This window comes from Vulpes vulpes, chromosome 12 (genome assembly GCF_048418805.1).
Source record: "Vulpes vulpes isolate BD-2025 chromosome 12, VulVul3, whole genome shotgun sequence".
Taxonomy (NCBI): Eukaryota; Metazoa; Chordata; class Mammalia; order Carnivora; family Canidae; genus Vulpes; species Vulpes vulpes.
Window position 1 is genome coordinate 172,234,166 of NC_132791.1, and position 26,191 is coordinate 172,260,356.

Below are 26,191 nucleotides of genomic sequence, written 5' to 3' on the forward strand. Positions count from 1 at the left end.
GAGTCTGCTTCTCTCTCTGTTTCTGCCTCTCTCTGTGTCTCTCATGAATAAATACATAAAATTAAAAAAAAAAACAAAACACCTCAGTGGTACTTGTGGAATGGCAGCTGAAGATTCACGGGTGCTCTAGAGCTACACTGACCAGTTCTGTAGCCACCAGCCACCCGTGGCTACTGCACTAAAATTCACTACAGTTATAGAAGATGAACATTACACTTCCTTGGTCACACTGGTGGCCACACGTGATTACTAGCCAGTGTACCAGACAGTGTGGATTTAGAACAGTTCCATCATTGCAGAGTTCTACCCCCCAGTGCTCCTCTGAGAAAGAAGCATTTGGCCCTGAATTGACAGGTGAGGGGAGAGGGAAGTTTTCATAATTAAGCAGGATTTGTCTTTGATCTGGCTTAGCATAGTATGGGATATTAACAATTAAAATCCTTACCAAAAAATAAAAACAACCCAAGGTAGTAGGTAAATTTTAACGGCACAGATGTCTTGATATTGCATTTCATGGAAATTCAGACAAATTTAATTCTTACATTTTTCAATGCTCTCTGAAGAATTTTCTTAAATGAACTTTTGAATTGTTCCATATCAAAAAGGTCAATGTCTTCACCTGTCAAAGTGAAAAGAAAAAGAAAGACAAATCAAGGGAGTACAGTGTTCTAGAAATACATTTGCAGACTCTGAAGGTAAGCATTCTGTGTAACCTCGAAGAGCTACAATGATCAAATCAGAACAAAGCTGTCGGGTACCTCAGACACAGCATCACCAAATATATTTTTCATTTTTCCCACAAAAGAGTAATTTTGAAATTACTCATTTTGAAAGAAGAGACATTTAAGAGGAACATATTGCTATTCATTTTTAAATTGCCAAAATATAAAATCTAAGTGTTCAGTTTAAAATGGAAAACACTGAAGTCCCTGGCTGGCTCAGTGAGAAAAGCATGTGACTCTTGATCTCAGCATTTTGAGTTCAAGCCCCCTGGTGGGCGCAAAGATTACTTAAAAAAAAATTTAAAGATTTTATTTGTTTATTTGAGAGAGTAAGCAAACAAGAGAAAAGGAGCAGGGGAGAGAGGCAAAAGGAGAGGGAGAAGCAGACTCTCCACTGAGCAGGAAGCCTGACACGGGGCTTGAACTCAGGACCCTGGGATCATGATCTGAGCTGAATGAAGGCAGATGCTTAACTAACTGAGCCACCTAGGTGCCACAATTTTTTTGAAAATGGGAAACATTACCTGGTCCTTTACTCATCTGAAAAACATCCCAAACTTTCCGGTGCCGATGAAATTGAGTATCTGAGAGAGGAAGGAAGAGCTTAATCCTGTTATATCCTAGAACTCTTAAGTAATGTGCTTATAAATACATATCTCAAATATGTATTTAACATAACATGACACCAGAGAAATTAGGTCAGACACATTTTTGTTCAAAATATACCTTTTATATGGATTAAATTTTCTCCCCCCAACTATCATCTCACCCAGGCTATTTTCCTCCCTTGCTTAGATGCTCCAACAGACTCCTATAGGTTCTCTCCCATCCTCCCCAGTCTCTGTCTCTGCACTGTAACCAGTGAGCTCTGAAAAAACAAGAACCTGATTCTTTCTTGCTCATAATCTTCATTGCTCATAAGGCTTTGCATTATTCTTAGTATAAAGACTGAAATCCTCCAAGTGGCCTCTAAGGCTCTGTATCATCCGCCTATCCATGCCTCATTTGATTTGACACCTCCTGTATCCCCGAGTTCCCATTTTTAACCTCTCCACTCCTCTACTTCATCCTCCTGCTCCAAGACTTCCAGCACTGTGCCCTTTGCTCTTCTGTTCCTTAATCTCCCATCTTCCCTTTGCCTAGTTAATGCCACCCATCCTTTGGCTCTCAGCTCATGTCCTCAAGGAAGTCTTCCCTAAACCCTCCGTGTGGCAGATCCCACTCTGCTCACACAGAGCCCCTCTATGTTATCCTTCATAGCATCTGCTATAGCCTGCAAAAAGGCATTTGTGTGATTAAGCAACCTGCCTCCTCCATAAGACTATGACCTCGTAAGAATGAACCAACCTGTTTGACCCACCAGCACCTAGCATACAGCCTGCCACTAAGTAGTGCTTAATGAACATCTGAACATGTGAGAAATGGGAACTACGTGGATCCACCATTTATAGTCTCGATGTAATCCAATCGCTGAAAATTAGACAGACTTAACCAGAGGTTGATGTGTAAATGAATTCAGCTATTTCATAGTTGGAGCAGAATATAAAGCTAATATTTGTTATGCACCAGGTCATAAAAGGAGTTAATATAAGTTGATAATAATTAATAAATACCAGGCTATGTTCTAAGAACTTGACAAGGACTCTTTATTTTATCCTCATCATAACCTTATGCAATGTTATCGTTATGATGTAGGTCTGTCAAATGATAATAGTAAGGCATAGAAATTCTTCCTCTCTCATAGATTTACTCATTTATTGATCCCATTTACTATCATCTCTGTTATGCTCCCAATGGCCTCCCCCAGGACTCACAGGAAACAATGACAGAGCCATGAACCGAACCCAAAAAATCTGGCCTATGCTCTGTTGCCTCTTGACGAGGAGAGTAGACATCTTAAAAAAGTAGAAAAGAAAACTAGGACACAAAGGAAAAGATCCAAAGACGAGGAAGGAGAGGGGAGGTAAAAAGCTACATTGTAATAAGAACATTGTCAGAAATATATTTTCAAATTCTGCTAATAACAAACCCTAACACAGTATCTACTATGTGCTTCCTATAGCCAGTGACCCTGCTAAGAGCTTTCCAAGAATCTGATTTAACCCTCCAAGCCACCCTGTGAAGTAGGTGCTACTGTTTTACTCCATTTTACTTAGGAGGAGTCTAGGCTTAGCAAGGTAATGAGACTTCTCAGCCAAGTCACGACTGGTACATGACAGAAGAGGGATGGAAACCAGGTCCACCTGACGGAAGAATCTGAGCCCTTACATACAAAATGGCCTCTCTGATGAAATGGGACTGGGAAGTGTAAATACAAAGCACCGACACTCACAAACGATGTCTAAAAGGGCTGCATCATGGACACTTGCACGCTTCTTCTGAAAGAGAAGATAAAATATTTAGTGGTGATAGTTTGGTTCTGCTCCACTTACAGTACATTTGAGGGTTGCTCAGAGCAACTGTGTCCAGTTTATGCTCTCCTGACAAGTGTCTCGGTTCAAGCACTCCCCACTCTTCCCGCAGTCTACTTCTTATTCATCACTTTCAGGCTCTTGTTTTGTTTTTAAATCAGCTCTATCCTTCTCAACTTTCTCTACATCGGGGTCTCCCAAGAGGGCACAACTGACATTTATTAGTTGGATAATTCTTTGTGTAGAGGGCTGTCCTAGGATGTTAAGGAACATTCTGGCTTCTACTCACTACAAGCCAGTGGCATTCCCATAGCTCTGACAACCAGAAATGTCTCCAGACACTGTGTCCTCTGGGAGGTAAAACTGTCCTAGTTGAGAATCACTGTCCTATACATTTACATACGTGTATATTATATAGTGTTTTTCAATGTTGTACATAAAGATCTAGTTTATCCTTTTCAATCGTTGAAGAATATTTTGTTATGTGGATGTATCATTATTTATCTATTCTCCTAGAATAGCTGTCTCCAACTTTTTTTTTCAACTTTTTGTTTTTTTAATCAAGGCTACTTAACATTTCTATTTATATATATATATATATATACACATAGATATATATATATATATATATATACATATATATATATTTACATGTTCATACCTAAGTATATAAATGTTTACCAATTATAATACTTATATGTATATACATATATACACCTTGTTTTTTATTAATTTTCCTTTTTTTAAAAAAATATTTTATTTATTTATTCATGAGAGACACAGAGAGAGAGGCAGAGACACAGGCAGGGGGAGAAGGAGGCTCCCTGTGTGGAGCCCAATCCCAGGACCCCAGGATCACGACTAGAGCCAAAGGCAGATGCTCAACCACTGAGCCACCCAGGTGCCCCATTAATTTTTCCACAAAAATTTCCCACAGTGGAATTGTTGAATCATAACGTGTATTTATTTAAGAGTGATTGAGGGAAGAATGTACAGGGATATGAAAGTTCTTTGTACTACACCTGCAACTTTTCTGAAAATCTGATATCTTTTTAAAACAAAAAGTAATAGATTCACATGAAAGAGGTCTTTTTTCCATACAACTTTAGTTTGATTTGTCAACATATAGCATAATACCCAGTGCTCATCCCGTCAAGTGCCCCCCTCAGTGCCCGTCACCCAGTCACCCAATAAAATGTTTAAGAAAAAAAAGGAAGAAAGAAAAAACCAAAGGGGTGGTGTGATGTGTAAGTTTCATCATTTTGAACACTGTTACCTCGCAGAGCAGAACCAAGTCCTGAACAAGAGATTCCTTTCTCTGCTGGAAGTTTACATCCTGTAGTTGCTTTTCAGACAAGAAATCCCAGGCTTTGAGGATTGTCATCATTTCAGTCATTGGGATTTTCAAGATAGTCCTCTTGAAAAACTCGGCCACAGTTTCATCCATCTCTTTGGCACTTTAATAAAAATAAAAACAGCACAATAAAGTATTAACCAAATATAAAAGTTTGACTTAACTGGGGGCACCTGGGTGGCTCAGTGGTTGAGCATCTGCCTTGGGCTCAGGCTGTGATCCTGGGCTCCTGGGATTGAGTCCCGCATCAGGCTCCCTGCAGGAAGCCTGCTTCTCCCTCTGCCTGTGTCTCTGCCTCTCTCTCTGTGTCTCTTATGAATAAATAAATAAAATCTTTAAAAAATAAAAAAGTTTAACTGAACTAAATTTTTCAGCATGTTTTTAGCCAGGATTTTGATTTGTAGGTCAAACACCCAAATGTTTATCTTCTTTTAGGCACTCTGCAAAGTGTTTTTCAACGGGAGGATTTATTTATTTTCTCCTTAAGCTGTATATTTAAATATACTTTGGAGGTTTTAAAAATTAGTGCTCTCTTCTCCTTGACTGGCTAGAGTATTTTGATCTTTTATGGTAATAATATGTAAATCATTCATTCATTTACTGATTCATGTAACACAGTTTGAGCACCTGTGTGTGCCAGGTACTTCTATAGGCACGGGGGGATAGTTCCATCTTTAACTGTAAAGACAAAAGTCCCTGCTGGTATGGAGAATCCATTCTAGTGGGGAGAGAGAGGCAACAGGAAAATCATAAAATGTGTTAAAAGTGGTAAATGCTGGGACGACTGGGTGGCTCAGCGGTTGAGCGTCTGCCTTGGGTCAGGTCGTGATCCTGAAGTCCCAGGGTCAAGTCCCTGCATGGAGCCTGCTTCTCCCTCTGCCTGTCTTCTGCCTCTCTCTCTGTGTGTCTCTCATGAATAAGTAAATAAAATCTTAAAAAAAAAAAAAAGTGGTAAATGCTGCAGGGAGAATGAACAGTGCTAGGAAATGATCAGTAGTTAAAATAGAGCAGGCTGGCGATGAGGTGGCAGTGGAGCAAGCAGGCCTTGTAGAGAAGGGGACATTTGAGCCAAACAAGGGGACTGAGTGAGCCACATGGCTAGGTGGTGGAAGAACTTGCTAGACAGAAAGAACAGCAAGTGCAAAAGCCCCAGGGCTTTCAAGGAACAGGGCGAAGGATGCCTCCAGTAAGGCCGGAGTGAGTGAAGAGAGAGAGTGAAGAGAGAAGAGAGAGAGTGAAGAGAGAGAGCAATAAGGTGAGAGAACATGGAGGCCCAGGGATCACCGCAAGGATCATGGCTTCTACTCTGACAAACTGGGGACTGGAAGATTTTTGAGGAGAGGTGGGATCGGTCTGGCTACTGTCCTGGGGGCGAGGGTGGAAGCAGGAGGCCAGCCAGGAGGCTGCTAAAAGGCAAGTAAGAGATGAAGGTGGAGAGAAGCAGAGGTGGCAGGAAGAGGTCAGACTCTGGATATGCTCTTAAGGGAGAGCCCACAGGAGTTCCTGATGGACTAGATGTGGGAAACAAGAGAGAGGAGTCAGAGGTGACAACAATGTCTGTAGCAGGCAGCTGGAGGAACGGAGCTATTACCTGAATTAGGGAAGACTAGAAGTGTGGGCAAAAGAAAGCTCAAGAATTCTGTTTTGAACATGTACATTTTGAGATTAATTGTTCAACTCCAAGAGGAGATACTGGAATAACCTGTGGGATGTATTGGTCTAGAGGACACAGTAAGAGATGGAGGTAAAGAGGATGGTAGTCTCTTTCTCCTTTAAGATGTCACCAATTAACATAGTGCTGCTCTCTCACTTTTCCTGCCCGGTGCCTGAAGGGGAGATTCTTTTAACTGTCCAGCAAGTCTTGAGCCCCAAATCTGGTTTGGCTCCCTCAGCAATTGACAAGGGCAATGATCTTCATGAGCATTGCTCAATGGCTGTCTCACAGCTGTGGCCCTGGGGAGGGGGTTTCTGAGCCCTTTTATTATTTTCCTTGGGGCAGAAGCTGTGGGCCAAGGGTGACAGCTGCTCTTAACTCTGCTACTTCATTTGGAGACCCTGATGCGCATCTCCCTCCCCCACCCCGGGGCCCCTTTTAAAATATGGCACATAAAAAGTAAGCAAGTGTGATTTCTAAAACAAGATTAAGGATAGATGCAGAATTTAAATTTAAATTCTCTGCCTCTCTTGCAATACAAGAAAAGAGCACACGGACTTCAGTGTCTATGTTCAAGATGCAGAAATCAGCCTGTCAATCTCCTTTGCTTCCACCATGCCTACGAGATTTGCGGGGACACAGAGAGACGTGCCCCTCTACAAGAATCCAGGCTGTGATTTACTCCTACCATTTGAGTGTTTGTTGAACACTGTACAAAATCTACACAAAACACCATTGCCAACTTCCAAAAAAAGATACTGATAGTCAACAGGATTTTAAGAAGATAGTGAAAACAGCAGTTAAAGCAAAAATAAAGCGAATTATTAGGAGTGGTTTAGAAAAACAACTGAATTAAGAACGTGAGAACGGAATCAAGATCATGAGAACTGAGCCTGACTTGTTTTCTTATCCAGATACAGGACCAACCTCCCTCAAGGTCAACACTAAAATCCTCACCATGGTCTACAAGACCCTGTGTTTGCTTCTTGCCTCCCTCCCCATCACCTACCCCTCTCTCCCTGGCTTTCTGAGCTCCAGCGATATTCACCCTGAGTTCCTCTAGTACGAATTGTACCTGCAGTTACCCCTGCCTAGAAGGTTCTTCTTGCACCTGTTCACGTGGGGCTCTTGCAATGGAGAGCTAAGCTATCTCAGCTTGGAAAGCTTCTAGTCTGACTTATTCTGACCACCCATTCTAAGGGTATCTCCCCCACCTTGTAGTGCATATGGTCTTTAATTATCTTGCTTTAACTTACTGATTACTGTATTGCTTTACAATATTGGGAACTATGCTTTCTTCATGGCTAGTCTCTAACTGATCAATGCACACGAAAGGAAATGTTAGATACTCTCTGTAAGCAGTGTGCTGAGGAGATAAAATAACCTGGAAAAAAAATCAGGGTCCAACAGTGATATATCAAACCAACGTCTCCCATCAAAAACACTGGATTTGGGGGTAAGCTTGTAAAACTGCAGATTCCCGGGCCCCGCTGATCTGAACTAGAAGGTGGGCGGCATCGAGCGGGGCGTGAGACCTTGCATTTTTTTTGGCCTGATTCTCTAGAATCCCTCGGAAGGCTCCATTCTGGGTAGTTTGCAAAATGCCTTTCTATAGACTTCTGGTAGATTCTATGGACTTCAATCTCACCCATTAGGTTGATAAACCCCTGAGTAAACGCTCCTGGTTCCCCGTGACTAATTTCTTTTTAATCCTAGCTCTTAGCACAGGGCCTGGCATACAGCAGGTGCTCAAGTCACTGGTTCAATGAATGCAGGACAAAAAAAAAGAGCCCTTTTAGGTGAACTTTTGTGTAGATTTACGTGGAGGAGCTGCCATCGGAGTAGAAGGAAAAACACAAGAGGCCCACGGATGGAAAAAAAACCGGAAGCCAAGCCTGACTTAAAAGAAAAAAAAAAAATCGAAACACCGAACTCCGCGCGCAGCCACAACCCTCGGAGAGCAGAGGCGGGTCACGTAACGCCCCGCGGGAGCTCCGGAGCTGACGCACATCCGGGTAAGGCCCCGCCCCACTGTGGGCGGACGTGACGTCACAGCCGGGCGTCACTGCCCTCTGTCGTCCCAGCCGCAGCCGTGGTTCCCCACCTCCCCCGAGGCCAAGCGCCAATCCAGCACCTTGGGACGTGTGGTAGTCGCGGAGAAGTCGCCCCGCAGGCCCGGGGTGTGGCTTCCTCTGGGCTCCCGCCGCACTCAAGGGCCCGGTCCCACGCCGCGCGCGGGTCTCCTGCAGTCCGTCATCGCCCGCAGTGTCTCCGCAGCCGTTCCCGCCCGCTGCGCCTTCGAAGCCACCAATTGCAGTTCCCGCCGTCCCCCAGCCCCGCCTCCCGGAGCTCCCCGTTTGGACTGTACCCTGGGCACGGGGGGCCGCGTCGGGGAGCGGCCGAAGTGAACCTCGCCGCGTGCCCGCATCACGCCTGCCAGCGGCGAACACTAGCTCAGCGCGGCCGGCCGCGGCCCCCAGACCCGGCTGGTTGGTTCGGCGAGTCGCCCCAAGGCTTCGCGGCGCCTCCGTGCGCCCCCGCCCTCCTCCGCAGCGCCGGGAAATGGGCCGGGCCGGGCCGGGCGCGCATGCGCCGCAGTCGCCGCGAGCCGCCGGGGCCGCTGGAGCCCCGCGGGGTCAGGCGTGGAGGGCGCGGGAGCCGTCGCCGCCCGGAGCTGCCCCGCCCCCGGCGTCCCGGGGGCCGGCCTTTGGATGGGGAGGCCTCGCTGGTGACGGTGGCTTCAGCCGGCCCGGTGTGGCCGCAAGGCGGGTGAGTCTGGGCAGGCCGGCCGCGCCGAGGAGCCCCCAGGGGGCCCCCGGCCCCGTCTCCTGCCGCGCTCGAGGTTCCCCGCGCCGGGCCTTGGCCGCGCGGTCGCTGGAGGCGCGCCCCGGGCTCTCGGCCCGCGGGCACCGGCCGAGGACGCGCCGGGGGTGGGGAGTAGGGAGCGTGCTGGGCGCAGGCCTGGGGATGTGGGTGGGCCCCTCCCGTCCTCCAGCTTCCGCTTCCACTTCCACGCCTGTGAAATGGGTATAACCCGCCGTCTCGTTGGTGAGAAAGGGGAGGCCCTTCCCAGTGTTCGGTGCGGGGAGCGCGCAGAGATTTGTACGATTATTCTTGTCGTCGTCTTGGGAGTCTTCGGGCGCATCTCAGCTGCGGTGAAAGTTGCCACCAGTCCGTGTTGCAGAGTGGGAATCCGGGGAGATCCTCAGCAGTGCACTTTTTTTTTTTTTTAAAGATTTTATTTATCCATTCATGAGAGAGACACACACAGAGGAGCAGGCTCCCTGCGGGGATCCTGATGTGGGACTCGATCCCCGCACCCCGGGACCACGACCTGAGTCCTAGGCAATCGCTCAACCACTGAGCCACCCAGGTGCCCCAACAGTACACTTTTTTCAAGGAGAGGAAACATTGAGGTGCCTTTTACTGGGTTTAAAAATTACCGTGCTTGTAGGTGCACAATAGATGCTTTATGAAGACTTTTTTTTTTTTTTTTTCTTTAGATGAAGAATCTTAAGTAAATCCGAGTTCTGGAATCCTTCAGTTAAAATCTTAAATGCATAAGAAGTTTGTGCTGGCAAACTTCTGTTGTGACACGCCTTTATCTCTTTTCCTATACGTATAGGTTTCTGCACTGACTTATTTTAAATGATCTTCATTTTCAGCCTTAAAAAAAAAATGTTGGGACGCCTGGGTGGCTCAGCGGTTGAGCATCTCCCTTTGGCTCAGGTTGTGACCCCGGGGTCCTGGGATCGAGTTCCGCATCGGGCTCCCTGCATGGAGCCTGCTTCTCCCTCTGCCTGTGTCTCTGCCTCTCTCTCTCTCTGTCTCTGTCTCTCTCATGAATAAATAAATAAATCTTTGAAAAAGAAAAAAAAAACTATGTTGAGGTGTGAACCAATTCTCAGATCTGTTGTAATCCTAAATTCAGCATTTGGCAAACATTTATTGGGCGTTTACTATGTGCATTTACAAGAATATTCCCTCACTGTGTATTCTTTGGGTTCTATGGGCTGATTTTTTTTTTCCCCCTCCCAAGTTCAAATGATTTGACAGATGCCCAGCATCTGCTGAGTACCGATAAATGTTCAGGGACAGCTACAGCTTGTCCCATTTCTTAAGAAACTGTGTGGTGGAACTACAAGTCCTTTTCCCCAGGCAGCCTAGGGATTATTCTCAGTAGTGGTGGGCAAGGTCTGTATTTGGGAGCAAGAGTCACTTAGTAGCATATGTTTAGATTTGATCACTTTGTAACTGCAAAGGAAAGGGTAGGGTGGGTAATACCCTGCTGTATCTGGTACCTCTGGGGACTATGGGGCATAGTTTGAAATAGTTACAGAAATGCTAATTTAATTCCATTGCTTTCTGAAAAGTAGACTTTAAAAAGGATGTGTTTTGGAAAGCATTAAGTTTACAGTTCTTGCTGGAGAACAGCTTCTTCAAACTTGGAACAAGAGACTTTCCTGAACTTGCTTTTTTGGTTGTTCTAAAATGATGCTTGAAATTGCAACTATAGTATAAATTTCTGGTGCAGAATGTGATATTCTGCAACAACAAAATATTTCTAAAGAAAATCCAAGTGACATTAAAATCAAGGGTTTCCTCCTTGTGACTCTAGATTTGCTGAAGTGTTACTGGAATGCTTACTCATTTTGCTTTACTACAGTTATGGTATTGGTTACTCTTGGTTTATTTTCTAAAATTGTGCCACCTGGTGGTTGAAATCTATCATGGAATATTCATTATGAAAATTTTACCTCAGTCTTGGTAGAATAAGGCGAAGAAGTGACCTAAGACTATTACTTTTATGTCTTTAGTGAGAGTATCATACCGCTTCTGTACTCCCAGCCTACCCCCAAGTAAAAGTTAAAGTTGCTTTGCAGGGGCCTGTCACCTAGTTATCAAAACATCCAATTGTCACAGCTGAACATTTCTAAGAGTTAGTGGCTGTTTTGGTATTAATCTGTGCACACTTGAAGCAGTGAGTGGAGTTGAGGTGGAAAGGGAAGCATTGTAACTGTGACAAGTTAACCCTTCTGATGTTTTCTAGATGCCAATGCACAGGTGGGACTGAAGTTTGTTGTTTAAATGATAACAGTTTGAATGGAATTTATTTATTTGTTCCTCTTTCTCACTGTGAACATCCATGCATGAAGTCTTAACACAGATGAATGTTCCCTTCAGCTTTGTTCAACAGTGTGGCTGATGTTCAGAATTATTTTGGCCCTACCCTTTTGAAATTCTTTCGTGTGTTCTTAGTGGTAACAAGTCAAGTCCATGGACAGAATTTTAGTTTTGGAAATAGGTTAAAATCATTTAATTGTGGATTTAGATTTGAGAAGAAACTTAAGGATGCAGTGCAAGAATACAGTGTGGCATCCTCATTGATGTAGCCAGTCTCCTTGGGGTATGTGAGGACAGATAACCGAGAACTTCCCAGAGCAGCCAGTTTCCTTGTTGGACAGCTCCAGGAAGAGGACTTCTGCCTTTGTTAGCATCCACCCTTTGGTTTCCAGTCCTGTTCTGGAAAGCACCTTGGAAACACCACTGTAAATTTTAGTTCACCCTTTCCCATCCAGTGACAGAGCATTTCAGATATACAAACACTACTTTACATGTGTCACAGTCACTGCTCACTATTTCAGATGCTTCCACGTATGTTATTTTAAACCTCATGACCACCCAGAGATACAGGTCAAGAGCTAATTGCAATTTACAGAAGAAGAGACTTAGGTCTCAGAGTAAGTAACCAAAGTGTTAGAACTTATGGACAGATAAATCCGTAACTTTTTATTTCAAATCCATTGATTGTCCTACTGAACCAGATTGTTTCTCTTACTGTCTCCTCTGATGTGGACTTCCCTATATTGGTGAATATTCCCAGTTTCATTAATGGCTTCCTGTTTAAACCTAGAGTCAAAGCCATGTTTATCCTGAGCACTGTCTCCAGATACTCACATTGTCAGTATTTTGGACTTTGCTGATCAGGACAAATGTAGTACTGTTCTTTTTCTTGAGGGAGACAAGCCCTCTATTTCTAATAATATAGGATTATTACATTATCACATTTTTGGAAGGTAGGCCTAGAATTAGTGTCTGTTGAACTTGTAGCCAGCCAGAGGCTCTTTGGGAAATAGTTTTTTCTATCTGTATTTATTTCATCCACAAACTGCTGGGAAGGCATGCCTTTCCTATTTTGAACATTGGAATAATCTGTCCTGGTGAGAAATTGCATTGGGTAGTAACTGTGCCACTTACTATGTGACTTGAGGCTCAGTTTTACTCTGAAAATATGAGTAATGCATATTTGAACTACAAAAAGTCATTCTTATGGTTTCACTGAATTTATGAAGTTACCTACTCCCTACAGTTATTGGAAGGATTGTAAGACTTGTGCCTGGTGTGTGGTAAGTGTTCAACAAATTATTTTCTACACTAATAATGTAGATATATTCTTACGGCTTTGATGGAATCTTCAAAGTAAGAATATGGAATATACATTTAGTTTTCTTCAGTTCATAAGTTACTTTTGAGTTATAATAATGCTGATTAGAATTCAGGCTTTTTAAAGATGACTGCTGGGCGATACCAGCACTCACACCAGTGTGTCCTAAGAACAATGCCATTGTTTTATAGCTGTGCTTTGTGAATTGCGAAAGTCTCGCAGAACACCAACTGTTAATGAAGCCAGACAACACTGGGCGCAGAAGAGGGTATCTCAGTAAAAAGAAGGTGGAGGAAAGAGGGAGAAGACTGGTAAAGCAAGGAATTTGTTAGATAAGGGATTTGGTCACTGTTTAGAAGTGTAGGGTAAGTAGTAGCTTAGCTTTTTACCAAGAAGACTAGGAAAAGGAAACTATGAAACTATTTTCTCACTGGACATAGTTACCTAGGATGAGTAAGTAGAAGGGAAGACATCTCATTGGTACCCTGGCTGGGTCTATAGTAGCATAAACTTTTGTAATGGGGGGAGGAAAAATATACATTATGATATGTATGCATTGATACTTGTGTAAAATGTGCATGTATTTATCTCAGCAGCCAAGTGTCTTCTAAACTCTTTGCCAACCAAAGAGATCATTTCACTACATTGTAAGCTTGTTTCTGAACTGTAAAAGCACTCATCTGAGGGCTGATTGATAGAAATATGCAAACATTTTTGTCAAATATATTTACAAAATAAGACATTTTCTAGGTGGCTAAGGCAGTATACATCTTCTTTCAGAAAAAAGTGAGGCAGAAATCAGACAACCAGGTAACTAATAGGTTTAGATGCATAATATTGGTTATAATATTAGATGATCTAAATTGTTAGACTATGTGAAGTCTCATTTTTCTGTTGTAAAAAGATTATTTCATTAAAGGTTTTGTAGTCAGTAGCAGGCAAACCAACTTGAACTTGGCTGCATTCTAGTTTCCATTTTAAACCCTTTGCTGGCCACAATGGCCTGATATGTGATCTTCAGCTGTGCTATGCTGTGTGTGCGTGCACACTTAGTAGTCACTCAGTGGAACAGTGATCTACTAATGTATTTTTATAAACTGAGTTTTGCAGTAGTAGGAATACTATAATTCTCTGGAATTATTTATTTAGATATTTTTGAGGATTTTACTTGTGAGTGGAAGGTAGATAGGCAGTTTGAATTTCTTGAACTTTTTGATATTAACTCTATTAAGGTACAATTTACATATCATAAATTTACCCATTTTATGTAAGTGAACTCGATAATTTTAGTGAACTGCAATTGTGCAACCATTACCACAATCCTATTTTAAAATGTGTTTATTATGTAAAAATATTCCTTTGTGCCCAATGGCAAATAATCCTCACTTTCACTTTCAGGCCCATCAGCCTTTTTTCTCTTCAGTTTTGCTTTTTCTACACATTGCACATAAATGGAGTCATGCTGTATAGTCTTGAATCAGGCTTCTTTCATTTAGCTTAGTGCTTTTGAGCTTCATCTGTGTTGATATCTGTATCAGTGCATTCCTGTTGATTGCCAAATAGTATTTCATTGTCTAGATATACCACATTGGTGTATCCAGTTACCAGGTTATTGGGTATTTGGATTGTTTCCGGTATTGGCTATAATGAATAATACTGTGAACATTCACATACATGCCTTTGTGTGCATATGTGTTTTCATTTCTTTTGGATAGATTCTTAGGAGTTGCAGTTTCATGTTCTGGGTCATTTGGTAAGTTTCTGTTTAACTCCTTAAGACACTGCCAGAATTGTTTCCCTAAGTATGTACTATTCTACTAGAAATGCGTGAGGTCTGTTTGCTCTGCATCCTAATCAATGCTTGTTATTGTCTGACTTTTTGATTATAGCTATTTGGGAGGATGTGTAGTGGTATCTCATTGTGATTTTAGTTTGCATTTCCCTGCGACTAATGGTGTTTAGCAGTTTTTGTGTGCTTAATTAACCATTCCTGTATCATCTTCTGTGAAGTATTCATTCAAATTTTTTGCCAATTTTTTGGGTCCATTTTAAATGTTGGGTTCTTTGTAAGCATTCAACAAATCCTCTTTCATATATGATTAGCAAATATTTTCTCCTAGCCTGTAGCTTGTAGGATATTTATTTTTTAGAGCAGTTTTAGATTCACAGCAAAACTGAATAGAACGTATAGAGAGATCTCATTTGCCCCCCTGCCCCACACATGTACAGCCTGCCCCACTATCAGCATCCCCCACCAGAGTTGTATGTTTTGACAATTGATGAACCCGCATTAACATGTTGTTATCACCCAAAGCATGGCTTGTTTTTTTCTTTTTTCTTTTCTTTTCTTTTAATTATATACATTATGAGATGCTCACCATGATAAGTGTATGAACAATATTATTGACTTCATTCCCTTTAGCTGTATTTTACATCCCTGTGTCTTTTTATTTTAATGGTGTATTTTTTTTTAAGATTTATTTATTTATTCATGAGAATACACAGAGAGAGAGAGAGAGAGGCAGAGACACAGGCAGAGGGAGAGGCAGGCTCCTTTCAGGGAGCCCGACGTGGGACCTGATCCCAGGTCTCCAGGATCACACCCTGGGCTGAAGGCAGGTGCTAAACCGCTGAGCCATCCGGGCTGCCCTTAATGGTGTATTTTGAAGTGAGAACTTTTTTTTTAATTTGATAAGATTTTACCTTTTTTTTTTTTTTTTTTTTAATGAATTGGGCTTTTGGCCTATTTAACTAAGAACTCTTTTCCCAAACTAAGGTCATTATTTCCTCTTAGGCTTTCTTTCTTGAAACTTTTAAAAGATTAAAACAATTAATTGGTTCTTTTTTCAAGTTAAAAAGAATACGTTAAAAAAAGAATAGGTGAATAATGCTACCTAACTTTGGCAAACACTTCAAAATAATGCTTTTTCTTTGAAAGTTGGCTGCTAATTTACTATTTTGTGAAAGAACCAATTATATTTAATTTCTGGGATTTCAGCTTCTTGATTTCATAGTAATAACTGCATTATGGATATATCTGCTAAATTGAAAAACTTTTTTCCCATCTGCTTTTTGTTTCTCTTCATTGTTTAAGTTGGATTTTCTCAGCCAGATGTTAGGAAGAAAGCAGTCCTTATGTATTCACAGTAATGTAGGACTAATGAGCTTAACCTCAGAGGAATATGCATTTTAAAAGGATTAATAAACCAATTCTTTTATGGAATTTCATCTGAACAAAATGAGTTGTGATCAATTTCAGGAATGTGGGGAAAATACTTGAAATTAGGTTTATTAATGCAGGCTAGCTGTTCTTCTGGAGCACTTATTTCCAGGATTGGGTCTCTTGTGGAGTCCTGCCTTTTTTCTGAACCTGCAGGTTCTTCAAACAACATCTGATGACCTGCTGAATCTGTTAAATTGTTGGATAAGGAAGCTCAGGGTCAGGCTTAATAATTTGCCTAAGGTCAGCATTCTTTTCTGATAAAGCTCATGGCACGTTTTTGCTGAAATAGTGTTAGGTCGTATTAACAAATACAGTCACGCGTATTCAAGACACTCTTGTATCCACAGGTTGCCCTGCTGTGCTCCGTCACCTCCTAAAGATGCATCCTGACTTATCTCCACACTTGCACACTGAAGAATGCAACGTCTTGATTAACTTGCTTAAGGAATGTCACAAAAATGTAAGAGTTCAGAAAAACGACCAGAAAGCAAAAATGAAACTTAGGTACAACACACTGGTGTAAAATGTTACCTCCACTAATGGAAAGGAATGGATCTTAACTTCTTAAAGATTAGTAACTGATGCTTGTGATTTTTCAGACACCATTCCCTTTCATGATTAGTAAGAATGCAGCATGTGGTAGCTCGTTAGGGAACTCGTTAGGGAACTTCTGAAATGGTATGTAATAGTTAGAATCCGCGTTCTTACAATAAAACACTTTCCTTTTTTTTCATTATAGGGCAGTAGAACAGTTATGTTAAGTTCTGACTCTTCTGATCATAATGGAATGATTTTAAGATTTTTCTAAGATTTTCTTTGATCTTTACCATTCTGTGTTTAAAGGAGATTGAAACATTTTTAATAATTAGATGTTAGCTAGATTTAAATTATAATTGGTCTAATTTGACAGGTTTACTTATTTGTTAGTGGGATGGAAGTAAAATTCCATGGTTTAAACCAAAATAGAAAGGAAGCCCAGTTTTGGAAAGCATTAAATTAAGCTGGTATTTTTACAAATGTCAAATACTTAGCTTTTTTCATATATTTGCTACATGAGATAGCTGTAAGGAGCATTTCTATTTTTCTTTAACTTTGCATGATGTGTTATTTTCCTTCTGATAGTCATAAACTGTAGACATGATATACATCATTTAAATTATAATAATATAATTATAATAATAGCATCATTTAAATGAGTAAACTTTAAAGACTAATAGTAAGGTAGTGAGTAATACCTGTGGCCTGTGAAGTTAGGTATTTTTGTTGTTATTGCTTGACAATATACTTCAGGCAGACTTTTTTCAGCCTACATCTAGATCAAGAATTGATACCGTAAGTCTTTTTAAGGTTAGTCATTTTTATGGGTGCTGTAGTGTCCTTTTTTTTTTTTTAAGATTTTATTTATTTATTCATGAGACACAGAGAGAGAGAGCGCGAGAGAGGCAGAGACACAGGCAGAGGGGGAGCCCCCTGTGGGACCACGCCCTGGGCTGAAGGCGGTGCTAAACTGCTGAGTCACAGGGGCTGCCCCTCATTTGTTTTTATTTTATTTATTTATTTATTTTTTCTCTCATTTGGTTTTAGATTGTGTTTCCTTGATGGCTGGGTTTTGAGCATCTTTCACATGCTTATTGGCCATTCGTATAAAGTCTTTTGCCCATATTTTATTTTATTTTAAAAAGTTTACATTTTATTTATTTATTCTTATTTTTTTCTTTTGCCCTTGTTTTAAAATTGTGTTGTTTGCTTTATTATTGAATTTTAAGAATTCTTTTTTTTTCATTTGTCATACAAGTCCTTTGTCTGATGAGTGTATTGTGAATATGTTCTCTCAGTCTGTAACATTCTTTTTCATTTTCTTAAGATTGTGTTTCAAAGAGCAGTTTCTAAGTTGATGACGTCTAATTACTAGGTTTTTGTTTTTTTTTTTTGTGGTTGGTTTTTTGTTTTGCCATCTAAGCATCTTTGTTTCTTGGTCACAAAGATTTTCTCTTGTTTTTTCTTCTGGAAGTTGTAGAGTTTTAGCTTTTACATCTAGATCTGTGATTCATTTCAAGTTAATTTTTGTGTATTATGTGAGGTATGAGCCAGTTTTTCTTTCTTTCTCAATGGATATTGTTGTTGCAGCACCATTTGTTGCAGTGACCATCCTTTCCCTACTAAATTATCTTGCTGTCTTTGTCAAAACAATTGACCATATGTGACTGGGCCTATTGCTGGGCTTTCTGATCTGTTCCACTGATTTATGTGTTTATTAACACCAGTTAATTTCAGTGTTAGTGGGGCCACCCTAGTACCCTGTTTTGTCCTCTTTGTCCTCATTCACTTGCACTGGAGTGATTGTTGAAATGTAAGTTGAATCATTGTTCCCCTCTAATGGCTCCCTTTGCCTGCAGTTGTCAAATCTAAATTTCTCACTTGGTGGTGTTTCAGGGCCTTCATGAACCTGGCCCCCACTTATCCCTTGGGTCTCACCACCCTCCTGCACCTCTTCTGCTTGCTCCTGTGTGCTCCTCTGCAGTTGTGTAGGAACATGCTTCCCTCTTCTAAGCCTTTGTGCTTACTTTTTCCTTGTTTATCTTATAGCTCTCCACTATCTCTACTTCCGGTGCACTAGACCAGGTTTCTTCATCCTCCAGGTTTTATTCATTTGTCATTTCCCTTTCCTTTCCTCCTTTCCAGGCCTAGATTCTCTTGGTGTGGTCACTCTGTACTCCAGTAACCACATATAATACAGTTCCTACTGTGAGATAGTTCTCACACTTTCTGATCTCATGACTCCTTTATGCTTTTAAAAATTACCGAGGACCCTAGGTAACTTTTGTGTATGTGGACTATATCCATCAATATTTACTGAATTAGAAATAAAAACTGAGAAATTTTTTAAAAATTAATTTGTATAAAAATACAATAATAAACCCATTACGTGTTAATGTAGTAGTTTTCCATTAAAAAGATCTTATTTTCCAAAACAAAAGAATGAAAAGAATGACCTTGCTTTTGCATCTTTGCAATTCTTTTTAATACCTGGCTTAATAGAATATAGCCAGATCCTCCTATCTGCCTCCTGTTCAGTCTTTGGTGATATTGCCTTTTGTGTAGTGTTTGGAAAGTTCCACAGTAGCCTTGTGAGAGAGTGGTAATGAACAAAATGAGTAAGATCTTTGATTATCAGGAAAATAGTTTTTATTGTGTGCATCCCCTGGAAAGGTCTTGGGAACTTGTGGGTGTTCCTCGAATACACTTGGAAAACTACTGCTTTACAGCAGTCACTTTGTTAGCTGGCTTCCCTCTGACTGTGGACTGAGAGGAGGGCCCAGGTCCACCTTCCTCATGCTGTCTCCCTAGTGCTTGGGACATTGTCTTTGAAATACCAATTGATTCATTTTTCAATCAATTGCCCAGTCAGTTTGGTGATAGACATCACACGCTAGAGGCTTGTGCCATGTGTATACAAGAGAAGTGTAGACCCTGGCCCTTTCGTAACCCAGATCCAATGGAGCACTTTGGGATGGTTTTTCATGTAATGTCACAAGAGTATAATTCTTCATTGGGTTTAAAAGTTGAAAAAGCAAAAAAAACCCCAAAAAACAAAAAACAAAAACCTTCCATCTTGGATTTAAAAATAAGATGTATGTCTATGGGATGATATGAGTCGATGTAAGCCAAACTGAAATATTGCCTTCTGAAAGTCTAATCCTTTCTGTTATTTCTCCTTCAGCAGAAGGCATGTAAAAATACATGGTTCCTGTTCATTTGTTGTCAAGGAAATAAAGAAAAATACACAGCGAAGTTATTCTGCAAAGGTCCTTAGGTAACCAGTAGGAGATCTTAGTTTACCTTAAATGCTTGCCAGAAAAACTGACCCATTTATTCATTGTGGACCAGAAAAAGACATGTACAGTGATGGTGAAGCAGGGAAAGAAAGGACTAGCACGAGGCATAGCTTATTAATTACGTGTTGTCTGGTTTCCATGAAAGCCTTAATTAGAAAAGGAAAAGATACTTATTATTACAAGTTTAAGCACTTTCAGCATGTCATTATAGGATATCACCATGCTCTCCTACCCACCCTTAAAAATCGTGATATGCAAACACTAATTATGGCCTGACTAAAATTTGTGTTCTTGACTTCAGTCTTCATCTTATTCTGCTTTGGAGCATTCATACTTTTTGTCGTGATAATCGTCATAGGCCCTGAGACCACCAAGAGATTTTTATTTTTGCTTTGCAAAGAAAGCAGACTTTGAACTTCAAACATAAGTTTTCTTATATTGTGGATTAGTTGCTTACTTATGTGGCCCATATAAGCCATTTAATAATAATAGTGTTATGTGTTTCTGATGTATTTTGATGACATTTTGGATGGAGGCAAATGAGAAAATTAGCGTTGGCACCCAGCATTTATTAGGTAATTCCTCAAGGGACAGAATGTTTACTCGTGAAGAAGTCACTGGTTGTGTTAGTATGGCCATATCACACTTTGGTGTTACTCTCTGTGATAGACGATGGTTGTACTGTGATTTTCACATGTCCTTAAAGAAAAGAGTATTAGAAAACAGAATGATTTGCACTCTGGCATTGTGAGTTAATAGGTATAGGTTACAGGTTAATAGGTTTCTCTCTTATCAAGGAAAAGTCTTTATATTTTCATTTCTACCAAGAGAACTTTTATCCCTCCTTTTAGGAAGGCCAGGATAATTCCGTTTATTTGTATGTTTTATACCTGTATTTAACTCTTTGCTTATTAACAAGGTGGTGACACATTAAACTCATTTCTGTAGGAATAAGTATTTAAATTCTCTATGCCAGAGACCTTTGTATATGGGATAAAATATTTACCCCTTTTCTTCCTTTTAGCACAGCATTCTGAAATTTTTTGGTCGTTGCAATGATCTTGATCGGGAGATGAGAAAATGCTTGAAGAATGAGGTAAGAAAAGTGTTAGAGGATGAAAATGGTTGAAGATTAGAATAGAGCATTTCTGAACAATATTTAGAATACTGCCATTACTAATTTTTATTCCAAACTTTAGTATAATAGAGAGGATTGACTGCATGTGTATGTTCTCCTCTAAAACCCAGAGGAGAAATGAAAGCCTCTTCTGGGAACAATTTTAGGACTTTGCTATTTTTTTTTGTTTTTTTTTTGTTTTTTTTTTTTCATGCACATAAATGAAAACAACTTTCTTAATACAATCATTGTGACTCCTCTGGATGAATCATGAGGGCCGGGAAACTGAATTTGTTTAGCAGAAAGACTTTGGTCAGTCAGCTATTAGCTGTAGCAGATAACACATCTTGGGCTTCTGCTTCCTCATAGAACATGGCAGGTGCTAGACTTGGGCTCTTCACAGGTTTAAAATTGTGAATTTCTTTATAACCATGGCGTGTATGAGCCACACGGGTCTGGTTTGACTTGGTCAAGACGACTCATTTCCAAAACCCAGTTCTAGACCATGACTTGGACTTGGGCATACAGCAGAGTGCTTTTGAAATCTTTGAAAAGAAATTTGATTCCATTTCTGTTTCGTACATCAATTGTGTTATGTCCAAAACCCTTAAATATCTCTTAACTACTAAAAACCTGTCTTCCAGTTTTTTTCTTTTTCTATATTTTTGAATTTTTTTTCCTATTAGCCTCATATTGAAAGGTATTAGTTATATATTTTAAGCTGTCTAGCATCTATCTATTGTCAACTTTTGTATTTTTCAATCTGAAGTTTTTTTTTCTTCCCAGAAACCCTGTCCAGTGTCTTTACTGTTTGAAGAACTTTCTGGAGTTCTGAATTCAGGGTGATAATTTTCTTGGCACAAATGTGTACATGTAGAAGTGTTTTAAATTGATTTTTGAAGAGTTTTTCTTCTATGCAAGGTGGTTTATATGAAAACTGAACCCAAGGGCTCTGTTCCTGTTTCAATAAGATGATGGGAAAATGAAGCCTACCATATTTTATTCAGTACAACTGTTTATTTCTCACATGCTTTCAGTTGTGTCAGATTGCTTTTCCCCTAAGTTTAGATTTTTTTCTTCTTCTTATGGTTCAATAATTTTTGCCATTGGTATGGTGGTTAGATCTTTATACAAAATTTTCTTCCCAGGTGGTCCTGAGCTGTTAGTGACTGGTAGAACGTCGGAGACATTTTTCATACTTTGAGTTTGTTTTCATGTCAATTCTGGATTTTCTCCTTGACTTATTTTCTAAGTCCTTTGTGTGGTTTTTATGTTGCTTCATTACCTGATTTATAGATGTTTTTCTCTCTGTTCTTTCTTCCTTCAGTCTTCTGAACCTGTGCTCATTTATTTTCTCTCTGCCTTTAATGCTTTCTAGTTGACTGTTTCCCGTCTCCATATGCTCCTCTAACCATCTCCTTCACGTGCCATTTGAGTGCTTCATTGCTTGATGCTTTCAACTAGCAAAAGGGTCTGGCCAGTTCCATTAGCCTCTCTTTGCTGCCATGTCGCTGCTTTTGTTTTTTTTTTAATTGAAATAATGATTACATTAATACTACTTTTGTAGCATCCTCTTTTGTCCTTCTTAGTTGTTTTATTCGTTTTGGTTTGGTTTGGTTGTATCGTTCAGTGAAGTTTTGTGAATAAAATCACATTCATTCTTTTCTTCTTTTATTCAAAGGCCACCTTGCCCTCTGGGGATATCTTGGCAAACATTTTAACATAGACTATGTTTTAATTTGCTCTTTAACTGTTTATTTTGGCTGCCTATGAAGTATTATCTTCTGAAGATTTACCCTTAAAACCTTCTCCCAAAGAAGAGGGGATTGCCAGAGGCAGTCCAGTATATGTGATTAAAGATAGAAACCAAATATTTTTCTCAGATTAGGTATCCCTCCATGTTTTAGAACAGTGCCTCTTTTTAAAAAATAGTTTTTAAAGTGACAAAATTCCCTTTCCCTCTGACAATCTTAAGAGAAAAATTAATGTATGACAGATAAAAGGAATGATTTTGGTTAAAGGGACCTGGTGTTTCATCTGTAATTTGGTTAAAGAGACCTGGTGTTTCATCTGGCCCTTTGATGAAGAAGAAAAAGTTTGAAAACTGATTCCAGAAGCGATATTAGAACTCTTCAATAAAAACTTTAGATCTAGAAAACTTCTTAGAGATAATCTAGCCTAGCTCCTCTTATTTGAGGTTACAGGACCCAAAGATGCAGTGAGCATAAACCTTCACAGCATTGTCTCTCAGGGGTCTGGGGCAGGGCACCCAGTCAGGCGCCTGGTTAGCTCTCTCTCACTGATTTTCATTTCTGTGGCCTTTTCCTGTACTTCTGGCTCCTGAAAGATTTTGATGTCTAGCTGTTCACATATACTTAGTGTTTTCAACTTGAATTTACTTTTACTTTTCCCCCCTTTTCCATAAGGATTCTTCATTCACCTTTAAAATATGTCTATTGGTCTATATAAAAACACTTATATCCAACTTTCTCTGGTTTAAACAAGTGCTTTTTCTAAGTGCCAGGCTGTATATTTCCTGTTACTTGTAACCTACTGGCCAGATCAGAATACTAGGCTGAAAACCTCCAAGGTGAAAACTACATTTAGATCTAACTGATCATAAAAATGTAGGATTTGGAGAGCATCAGGTTTGATGACTATTCATAATAAAAAATCTTGGGAAGTTCAGCTGACTATAGGTTTCCATGTGAACTAATGGGTTATAATATGGTTGCCAAAAGCCAATTACTTTTGAAAATATTTATAGAAATAAAATATCTGTGTCATAAGAACTAGTAGGTCCACTGTAGTTCATATCTGTCAGAGTACATGAAGCACTATATTTAATTCTGGTTGTGATATTTTTTATAAGGGATGTTGATAATAAAGCACTTTATAAACGGTACTTAGTAGCTATTAGAAGGCAGAAGCCATGTTCTGTTAACCTTTGTAGAAATCGGCAATGTTCAGCCTTAGACGACTTTGATAGATTGTGAGCTCCTCCTGTAGAAGAGGGACAAAACTCACTCATCTTAAATATTTACTGAATTCATATTTTGGGAGGAAATTAATTCCGTAAATATTTGTGTATTTATTAGTGTAGGTGTGCTATACTGTGTTTGTGATTTCAGATTCAGTGAAGTAAAAGTCAAATAATTTTATCAGCAAAAACCATTTATTTTGCAAATATTTTAAAATATTTAACTTAGCTGGTACAAATGGTAATATAATGTGCTGTCTCTTTTCTCCCCCCTTCCTTTTATTTTCCAGTACATGGAAAAGAGGACCAAGAGCAGGGAGCATGGCAATGCGATGAGAAAAAGACTTTTTAATCCCGCAGAGGAATCTGAAAAATAAATTACAGGCATACCTTGTTTTATTGTGCTTCGTTTTATTGAACTTCGCAGATAATGCGTTTTTTTCAAATTGAAGGTTTGTGGCAACCTGGCACAAGCAAGTCTATTGGCGCCATTTTTCCAACAGCATTTCTCACCTTGTGTCTTTGTATCACATTTTGGTAATTCTTACAATATTTTGAACTTTGTAATTATTATTATATTTCTTATGGTGATCTGTGATGTTACTATTGTGATTGTTTTGGGGTGCCACAAAGTGTGCCCGTATAAGACAGTGAACTTAATCAGTGTTCTGTGTATTGTGACTGCTCACCAACCAGCCATTCCCTTGTCTCTTCCTGTCCTTGGGCCTCCCTACCCCCTGAGACTCAACATATTGAAATTAGGCCAGTTAGTAATCCTACGATGGCCTCTAAGTATTCAAGTGAAAGGAAGAGTCCTTCATCTCTCACTGTAAGTCAAAAGGTAGAAGTGATAAGCTCAGCAAGAAAGGCATGTTGAAAGCCGAGATAGGCTGGAGCCAAGTTGCCAAATACAAAGGGAAAGTTCTTGAAGGAAAGTAAAAGTGCTACTCCAGTGAACACACAAATGGTAAGGAAGCAAAACAGCCTTGTTTCAGTGGTCTGGATAGAAGATCAAACGTTCCCTTAAGCCAAAGCCTACTCTAGAGCAAAGTCCTAGCTCTCTTCAATTCTGTGATGGCCAAGAGGTGAGGAAGCTGCAGAAGAAAAGTTTGAAGCTTGTAGACACTGATTTGTGAGGTTTAAAGCAAAGAAGCTGTCTTTATAACCTAAAAGTGCGTGGTGAAGCCGCAAGTGCCAATGTAGAAGCTGCAGCAACATCGAAGTGAGACCTTCCAGTACTTTATTAGCAATAAAGTATTTTTTAATTAAGGCATGTACATTGTTTTCTAGACATAATGCTATTATACACTTAATAGACTACAGGCTAGTATAAATGTAATTTTCATACGTGCTGGGAAGCCAAAAAATTCATTTGACTCACTTTGTTATATTTGCTTTACCGTGATGGTCTGGAACCAAACTTGTAGTCTCTCTGAGGGTTGCCTGTATACTTTCCCTGGATGCCTTGGCTGAGAGAAGATGTAAAGACTATTGGTTGATAACCAAAAGAATCTTACCTGATTTGGTCTCCAGAATCCTTTGACTGGAAAGTGACCCAAGAGAAGTCAAGCCATGGAGAAATACAGAAGCCCTGATTCTGAATATTTGTTGGGTGGAGCCTTGGTTACTCTCTCTCATCTGCGAACACACCTGACTTCCAACATGTCTCTTCCCTTTGCCAACAATGGGCATTTGCTTATCTCCTTCAATAAAATAATTGGCTTTAATCGTATTTTTTCTTTTCTCTTAGACTTTCCTGGAATTAGAGCAAAATGGTCCCATTAGACTTAACCTCTTTGACATGTGGCAATTCTGGATCTTAAACATTGAAGACACAGGCTAGGGCAAAAAGAGGCAAAAAGAGTTTGGAAGTCCCAGCTGTGTTCACAATAATGGAAATGACCCAACTCTATTGTTCCCAGACTCATTTCTAGCAGGCACCCCCCAGTGCTCTTTCTGCCAGGTGTTCCTGAAACCAGTGTGGATCTGGAAGTTAGCAACTTCTAGCCACAGCCACAGCAGGGCCTTGACCTTCTTGTTGGATGAGGTGTCAACAGACGGTGAGCTGTGAGCTCCTGCTAGTGAATTCTGTGTGTATGTCCAAATGAGGGCTTGCTGATGTCAGTGTTGAATAAGTGATTTCCCCATCATCAGGGGTGTTCAAGAGTGTGGACATTCACTTAGCAAGGTGGTTACACAGGACAGCAGGTATTTAATGAAGGCTCGGAGGATTTGGAGGAAGAGTAGAATTACTTCTGAGGACCCTTTCAAGACTGAGATTTACGAATATTTATGCAGCCCCTTCCTCTGTGTCAGTCAGTGCAGGTGCAGAAATGAGACATTTTGCCTTCAGCAGCTTGTTGTAAACTGACAAGTTGACTAATACAGTAGTGTCATAGCACCATGATGAGGTAGCTGTCATAGAAAACATAGAAAGGGCATCCATGCC

General features: G+C 40.2%; 2 protein-coding genes across 6 annotated transcripts in view; one reads left to right on the forward strand and one right to left on the reverse strand.

Annotated features, from left to right (window-relative positions):
* Window positions 1–8,720, reverse strand: part of CENPN (centromere protein N) — a 22,957-nt gene extending 14,237 nt beyond the window's left edge. Inside the window, exons 1-5 of one of the 2 annotated variants that reach the window (XM_025988593.2) lie at window positions 8,276–8,720; window positions 4,410–4,590; window positions 3,055–3,100; window positions 1,247–1,306; window positions 543–619 (exon numbers count right to left, since the gene is read on the reverse strand). In XM_025988593.2, coding sequence (XP_025844378.2) covers window positions 543–619; window positions 1,247–1,306; window positions 3,055–3,100; window positions 4,410–4,580 — 354 coding nt within the window. In that variant the 5' untranslated portion in view covers window positions 4,581–4,590; window positions 8,276–8,720. The remainder of the gene's footprint in view (window positions 1–542; window positions 620–1,246; window positions 1,307–3,054; window positions 3,101–4,409; window positions 4,591–8,275) is intronic. The other variant, XM_025988594.2, reaches the window with a different exon arrangement.
* Window positions 8,708–25,469, forward strand: CMC2 (C-X9-C motif containing 2). Of its 4 annotated transcripts, none has more exons than XM_072731468.1 (5): window positions 8,724–8,910; window positions 14,302–14,339; window positions 16,157–16,269; window positions 20,670–20,741; window positions 24,033–25,469. In XM_072731468.1, the coding sequence occupies exons 1-5, from the start codon at window positions 8,729–8,731 to the stop codon at window positions 24,117–24,119; spliced, it is 492 nt and encodes a 163-aa protein (XP_072587569.1). In that variant the 5' UTR covers window positions 8,724–8,728; the 3' UTR covers window positions 24,120–25,469. The 4 variants fall into 4 exon arrangements, with proteins under 4 accessions (XP_072587570.1, XP_072587569.1, XP_072587571.1 ...); XM_072731470.1 differs by lacking the exon at window positions 8,724–8,910 and adding an exon at window positions 12,805–13,039; XM_072731469.1 differs by lacking the exon at window positions 14,302–14,339 and having other exon boundaries at window positions 8,708–8,910.
* Window positions 25,470–26,191: the final 722 nt, after the last annotated feature.